The sequence below is a fragment of the Chinchilla lanigera genome, unplaced genomic scaffold (assembly GCF_000276665.1).
Source record: "Chinchilla lanigera isolate Chin_1 unplaced genomic scaffold, ChiLan1.0 scaffold00021, whole genome shotgun sequence".
Taxonomy (NCBI): domain Eukaryota; kingdom Metazoa; phylum Chordata; class Mammalia; order Rodentia; family Chinchillidae; genus Chinchilla; species Chinchilla lanigera.
Genome location: NW_004955422.1, coordinates 1,727,140 through 1,734,814, shown reverse-complemented (window position 1 = coordinate 1,734,814; position 7,675 = coordinate 1,727,140). Strand labels below are relative to the sequence as shown.

At 57.8% G+C, this 7,675-nt stretch overlaps 1 protein-coding gene across 1 annotated transcript in view; it reads left to right on the top strand.

The window, feature by feature from the left end:
* The first annotated feature begins 211 nt into the window (after window positions 1-211).
* Creb3l1 (cAMP responsive element binding protein 3-like 1) overlaps window positions 212-7,675 on the top strand; it is a 32,473-nt gene continuing 25,009 nt past the window's right edge. The window contains exon 1 of the mRNA XM_005384039.2: window positions 212-670. Within this exon, the coding sequence (XP_005384096.1) occupies window positions 569-670 (102 nt within the window). The 5' untranslated portion in view covers window positions 212-568. The remainder of the gene's footprint in view (window positions 671-7,675) is intronic.

Below are 7,675 nucleotides of genomic sequence, written 5' to 3'. Positions count from 1 at the left end.
ACAATTTTGCACCACCATACCCGGCTCCAGGACCATTTTATATTTAAATTTCTCTCTTGAGGGCTCAGAACAGCGCCTGCCAGACTAGGTTGCAAATGTTTCTTTAAAAGAGGAGGGACGACCCTTCAAACCACACCCCTCCTCATTAATATGGATTTATCGTGAATATTGATATGGGGGCGTGGCGCCTCGGCCAGCTGGGCTCTCCAACCCCGGGTTCCCAGTTTCTCAGAGAGGAAAGTGACAGAAGCCGTGCGGAGGGAGACGCAGCGACCGCGGAGAGGCCGGCAGCCACCCAGTCTCGGGGGAGCGCTCTGCTCCCCCGCCCCCGGCTCCCACCCGGTCCGGGGGGCTCCTCCAGCCTCAGCCCCACCCCCGGGCTCCCCATGGAAGCCAGCTGTGCCCCGGGAGGAGCCGGAGGAGGAGTCGGCTGAATGCCCGCGGTGCGCCCGGGGCCCCCGCGCCAAGCCCGCCGCGCGCCGCTGCCCTGAGGCCTTGTGCCCCGACCCCGGCCTCGGCCCGCGGGAGCCCCGCGCTGGGCTCGGAGGGGTCCCCGGCGCCACTCGCGATGGACGCCGTCCTGGAGCCCTTCCCGGCCGACAGGCTCTTCCCCGGCTCCAGCTTCCTGGATTTGGGGGACCTGAACGAGTCGGATTTCCTCAACAATGCGGTAAGTAGAGGGGTCCCCTCCACGATTGCACAGCTCAGCACCCCTCTGCGCGGTGCGCCTGGGACCCCAGAAAGACCGGAGCATTGGAGCAAGAGCAGGGTTGGGGAGCTGGGCGCGGGGTCTCCGCGGGCACACGTGCTCAGCGCTCCGAGATCTGGCGACTCGGTCCCCCGACGCTTCCCTGCGCCCCAGAGCCGGGACCCGCGGCGCAGAGCTTGCGCCTGGGCGCGCTGCTCCCGGGCTCAGTCGGTGCCCACGACCGCCTCAGCCTCGAAGGGGAGCCTCGGGCATGCGCTCAGGGGACACCAGTTCTGCCGCCCCCCGCGCGCGTCTTCGAGCCAAACCCCCACCCACCCCGCTATTCTGGCACCAGATGGGGCTCAAAGGGCTGGCGCCCTTTCCTGCGCCCCCTTTAGGGCCACCGTGTCGGGGCGATGGATCCCCGCTGGGGGGCGCACAGAGGAGCGTTCCGAGCGCCAGAGACCAGAGGATCCTGGGGGTCAGAGCCAGCCCCGGGTTCTGAGCCAGACCCTGAAACTTAGGGGTGCTGCCCTGGCCGGCCCAGGGAGTGAGCCCGGAGACCTCCCAGGGTGGGATCTGCGCCTCAGGGGCTCAGGGCAGCACGGTGGGGGGCTCGCTCAGGAGGGAGGCCTGGCTCACCTCTCTGGGTCTCTGGATCACCATACTGTCTGTCTCTCGGTCCCTCCTGCCTCTGCTGACTTTTCTCTCCCAGTGGTTTCATGACTGTCCCTGTTCCTGGCTTATCGTTTTTTTCTCCACTTTGTCTCTTCCCCTCCCTCCCTAAGGAAACGTGGCTCTCTCTCCTCGGTCCTCCCTCCCTCCCCCTCAGACTCAGCCCTAAGGCCTTGGTTGGGGGAAGGGCGTGGGCTCAAGGAAGGAGGAAATATCTGGGTTCAGAAGGACCTGCCCAGAAGACAAGAAATGTGGGCTGTTCGGAGTACGAGTTGCGTCCCCACCTCACCCACACACCACGGGGGCAAGCACACCAGGGTCTCACCCGCAGGGATGAAAAGAACCTTGGTCAAGCACCAGCCAAGTCCTTGGGGACTTGGGCATCTTTAATTTCCACCGCGCTGGCCCAGGAGGCTAGGCTGACCCAGGCACACAATCCAAGGGACAGAAGAGGTCTCCCCTTTTCCCTTTGGTATCACATCTGTGTTGCTGGCTCTTTGAGGGAGGCTCCCCTGGTCTCAGACATACAGGCAAACCAAGGAGACAGGAGAGAGAGGGCTTATACTAGGTGTACAAGGAACTCGGGTGGAGCATTGGATCTGTGACCCTGGGCACTTGGGCCTGCCTCCAGCTTTCCTCCCCTAGCCTCAGTTTCTTTGTCTGAAAAATGGGTGAAGGTTGGGGGTTGAGTCTTTCTAAGGATGGTTCAGGCACAGGTCCTAAGAATAAAGCAGCAGGGTCTTGGGAATCCACACAGCCACCTTGGAGCTGGTAAAAGATTCTGGAGAGAGGGAAAGAGGTTTGCTGCCGCTCAGACCCTCAAAGTCAAAGGGGGCAGCAGAGCCCCCCTTGGCCCCTGGCAGCTCCGGGCTGAGCTTTCTTCTGAATGAACTCTGTACCCGCGGCCTCCTGGAGCTCTTTCTGCTGTTCCATTCAGCCCTGCATCCCCAGCTGCTCCTCTGGGCCCTGGTCCAGCACAGGAAAAGAGCTGTGATGAGACAGTGATGTTCAGCCCTGGGACACGGGGAGGGACAGCCATGCAGGGGACGGGGTGTCCTGCAGTCCCATCAGAGCAAAGGGGTGAGGCAGGAAAGAGAGTACCTAAGGGCAGTGAAGAAAGATCCCTGGGCTACATAGCAATCCAAAAATTTGGGTCTGGATGTGTTTCTGCCACCCGCCATTCAATGACTTTTCTTCTGGGCCTTGGTTTCCTCATCTGAAAAGTGGGACTATCAGAACCTTCACCATAGCCTATTATTGGAGAGATTTGATATGAAAAGTAACATAAAGATGAACATAGCAGAAGGCCTCGCATGTCACAGGCCACAGCTGACTTGTTCCAGCAGCTGGATGAGGTGTAATGAGAAACACTGGGCCAGGAGTGCTGGGTGAGTGTGAGTGAGTCCTGGTCCTCCTCTGGGCTTCCATTTTCCCAAGTCTAAGGTCTTTTCCTGCGGCAGCTGCTCCCCAACTCATCACTCTGCATGAGGGTAAGACAACGTTTCCGGAGGTGAGGATGAGCAGGCGCAGTATCTGGCTGAAGATGCAGAGTAGTGTATTCACTGTCCCTAAATGTCCAGATACCAGCCCGAAGCCGTGTGGGAAACCCGTGTGCTCTGTTGCTCTGAAAGTGCAAATCAACATGTGTGCTCACCCTGCAAGCAGCTCTGCCAGGGACGCGGCACCTGGCCAGGCACCGAGCCCACGAGGCCAGGCAGGTGGGTCCGCAGCTGGCTCCGGTGCCTTGGCTTTCCTTCTGGGAGACCGGCATGCTGCTGCGATCTGTCTGTGGGATTCCCAGGGACACCTCAGAAGGGACTGTCCTTCCTGCCAGATGTGGGGGCTTCTCCTCCCTGCCCCCCCAAGTCTCACACGCTTCCTGATGCAGCTGTCTCCCGGCCCTCTGCACTGTACCCTGCGACCCTTCATCCCCTTGGTGTGCACGAGCGAGGGTCCAGGCGCGGGGACTGAAGGTACAGGGAGTGGCGGCTGTAGACGGAAACAGTAGGTCTGTGCATGTGGTGCCTTTTTCCTCGGGCTACGGGGAAGGGATGACTGATTCCTTTAGAGGGAAATGGCTTGGGGTCCGGGAGAAGCCCCAGCTGGAGGGTGTGCGGAAGAGGAGGAGGAGGAGGAGGAAGAAGCTCTCTGTTGTCTCAGAGGGGAGCAGCAGGAAGCTGCAAGGATGTTTGCCCGGTACACTCATTCACCTCCCAACAGCTGGGGACGCCAGGTGTGGGGAGGACGGACCCAGGATCCACCCAGGGGGAGTCATCTGGGGGGCGCCGAGGCTGATCACCGCTCCCAGATCCCCAGCCTGGCTCCTCACGCGAGCTAACTGGGGAAGCAGGGAGCCACCCCCAACCCCTACACCCCACCCCCACTCCCAGCCTTTGGAGGATTCAGGGAGATTAGAGAAGTATGTGTGTTTGGTTGTGCCTACGTGGGTGGGCTTTTTACAGCCCTGAAAGAGGAGATGTGAGTATGTGCCTGTGTTTTCTTTAGATTCTCATGAAAGAGCTGGGAATATAGCTCAGCGGCACAGTGCCTAGCTGGCAAGCTCTAGGTCCTGAGTTCGATTCCTGGTACAAAAAAAAATTCTCACGAAAGAGGACAGAGAGGCCAAGGCCCTCTGCTCTGTGTCGAATCAGCTAGGAAAGAGTGAATGAGGAAAAACTAATAGAGCAGCCCGACTCTCAGAGCTCCACATCAGAAGGGAAGACTTCCTCAGACTCCTGCGCCTGCACAAAACCCAGAGTTGTGGAACTGGTGTTGTTGCTGCTTCCCCCACTCTCAGGAAATGAGTTCCTCGAGGCAGGAGTCCCTCGAGACAGTTCCTGGTCTGCCTTGGTCACTGCTCTGTCCCTAGTGCTTAGCACAGTGCCTGGCCTAGGGTGGGCCTCAGCCAAGCACAGATGGTTGAATGGATGAATTAATGAATGCATGAATGAGGGTCAGGCCAGACCTCACACTTTTTAGGGAACAGGGAAGGGAAAGAGTGCCGCAGTCCATCTGTTCCCGCCCCTCAGGATCCGGCCGCCCACCTGGCCTCCTGGCCCTTTACATTCAATGGGAGGGACAGGGTCGGGAAGACGTAGGACAGAGGCTCTGCTGGGGTCCTGCTGGAGTGGGCCCGTGGGGGGACCTGAGCCAGGCTGGAGGTCATGATTCAGGTCATGATCGCTGTCGGGCTTCCTGAAGTGACACCCCCTGTTATTTTCTGTTTTGGCTCTATGATTTCTTTTTTTATATCCTTAATCTCAATTCACAGTTATCTTAATTGGCTTGTTATCTTTTTCCTCCATGAGAAAGTTCCATAAAAACGGAGATCGGTTTTGTGCATTGCCATAAACCTAGCACGGTACTGTGTCACAAAAGAGGTGGTGGATCTGGTAAAACTCCACCACTGGAGTCTACAGTTTCCAAAGTATGTAAAAGGTGGAGCTGTGCTTTTGTAGGGTTGAGGAACGGCGGGCGTGTGTTTCAGGCGATCTGTACTATCATGAAAGGCACAAAAGCAGGACGGAAAGCTTCCTGCCGGCCACAGGTGGAATGCAGGAGCCTCACAGGAGCACAGGCGGCCAGGACGTAGGACAGGAGCTATCTGGGTCACGCTGTAGAGAACTTTACTTTGTTTAGGGATGGACTGTATTTGTAAAGAAAACTACTTTATGCCAGGGCCGCCCCTCTATGGAAGGGAAACAACGACATCGAAACAGACCTGGGTGTTTGAGGAGTCTGTTGGCAATTCCAGGAGGGGCTTGGGGTCCTCGGGGTCCTGGCCTGGTCAGTGCCGAGGGTGGTGGGGATGCTGGGTCCCCCAGAAGTGCTGTCTGCTCCCTAGTCTACTATCACACACACGCGCACACACACACACACACACACACACACTCCAGCCTCCCTGGACTAGCTGGGGATTCCCTTGCTTATTCATTAAAGCAGACAGGCCTTCCAGGGGCTCTGCTCCTCTCCCTAAAGCCTTAGGCATCCACGAGGCACTAAGAAATGAGCGGATGAGCATTAAGGCAAGGACCTTCTCACAGCTTCCCTTGTCCTGGACAGTAAGCTCAGAGCACAGTAAGATGAGAGAGCCGCGTGGGGTGGCGCACGCCTGTGATCCCAGCACCTCGGAGGCTGAGGCAGTCCTCTAGGGATGGTACAGGAGGGGCACCCTTGCCAGTGCCGGGGTTACCTGGACAGGAAGACATCTGGCACCTGGCCCTCCATCCGTTCACTGGGGAAGAGAGGGACCGAGTGGGGAAGATGCTGGTTGCTGCCACGGCCAGCCTTGTGTGGACGGATTAACAGGCCCCTTGGAGAGTCTGAGCCAAGCTGGAGGTCAGAGTCAAGGCCGGGTCACAGTCACCTCTTCTTTGAAGAGACTTCCACGCTCCTCCCCAGCGAAGGCCCTCCCTAGTGTACAGGGGTTACTGGAGGGCATTTCAGCAGATGAGACTGGGCTGTATCTTCATGCAGATGAGGAGACCGAGACTCAGGAGGGAACGTGTTCACTCTGTCCAAGCACAAGAGGCCAAGGAAGGGGCCAAGGAAGGGAGAGAAACAGCTAGAAGCCAGTTCTCCCCCATCATTTCTGTTTGTTTTGTTTTTGTTTTTTGAGACAGGGTCTCATTATGTAGTCCAGGCTGGCCTTGAAATCCATGTGGAGTTTTGAACTCGTGGTGATCTCCTGCCTCAGCCTCCTAGGTGCTGGGATCACAGGCGTGCGCCACCTCACCTGGCTCTCCCATCTCACTGTGCTCTGAGCTTACCATCCAGGACAAGGGAAGTTGGGGGGGTTGGACTGAGAAGGTCTTTGCCTTATTGCACATCCACTCCTTTCTTAGAGCCCTGGAAGGCCCCATGTCCCACCCCATCTCATATTCCCCAGGGTGCCGCTCCCCGGTCCTTCCAGGAACTTGTTCCTCTGCTCTGCACAGCCCCAGGACTCCGCAGGAGGGCGTGTGGGTCCCCTCCCCGTGCCACGTGCCCCTTGCACGTCCTGGTCCCGAGGCCTGCCCCACCATCTCTCTCTGGGACCCGGCTTGCCCTTGAACCTCCCTCAAGAAACCAGCTCCAGATGCTGGAGAACAGGCTGTTCTTCTGCAAGCTCGGAGCTCCGGGGGGCAGGCAAGAGGAGGAAGAGCTGGGTGGAGAGGAGTCAAGACCATGCGCAGTGCTCTGGCTGGAACTCCAGGGGACCCCCTTGTGCGGCCAGGAAAGCCCAAGTGAGTGGCAGGGTCCTGGACAGGACCGGGGGACTTGGGGATGTGGGGAGCCAGGATCGGCAGCGTGCGGCTCAGAACTCTGGCCTCCAGATGAAATATGTCACAGGCATTCATGTCCTCAGACATCAAACTTGGGACAACAAACTTGCGGTCCCCACGGCCCGGACGCACCACAGGGTCCAGGAGGCAACTTGACCGTATGGCACAAGCAAGCTTCCCTGCTCCAGGCACAGTGCGCCTCCTCCCCAGCTCCCCGGGGTCAGGGCCCTAATGCTGCTCCCTTGGCCCCTGGCTCTTGGCCCAGAAGCTGTTTCACCCATCACAAAGAGGCGTCTGACACATCTGGCCTGGGATGTGTGGTCCGACATAACAGCTGGACAGCAGCAGCAACTCCCACCCCTTCTCTTCCAAAAGAATAACAAAAATGAAAGCCACAGAGCAAGAGGCAGGCCCTGCAGGCTCTCATGGAGAGCCAGGAGGAAGGCAGCCTCAAGCAGCGAGTGAGGGGCTCTCTTTGGAGGCAGACAGGCCTGTGCCTGTGCCCCTGGGGTCCCCTCTGCTGGCAGGCCACACCCTCACCTCTCATAGCCTCACTTCCCTAACCCGCTGTGTGACCTTGGGCAAGCCTGTTTCCCTTTCTGAGTCTTTGAACCTTGGTTTCCTCATTGCTAAACTAGACTGAGCTTGCTTAAAGGCAGGGAGTGTCTATTTTGGGGAGGATTTTTTTGGTTTAGGGGGCTGTTTGTGTTTGGGTTTTGGGTTTGGCTTTCTGGGTTTGTTTGTTTATTTGTTTGTTTGTTTTTGCTATCTCCTGGCTGTAGCTATAGTGACTGAGTGTTCAGGAAATATTGAATGGATGGATGGATGGATGGATGCATGGATGGATAGATGGATGGATGGATGGATGGATGGATGGGTGGATGGATGGATGGATGGATGGATGGATGGATGGGTCCAGTGGATAGATGGATGGATGGATGGATGGATGGATGGATGGATGGATGGATGGATGGGTCAGTGGATAGATGGATGGATGCATGGATGAATGGATGGGTCAGTGGATGGATGGATGGATGGATGGATAGAT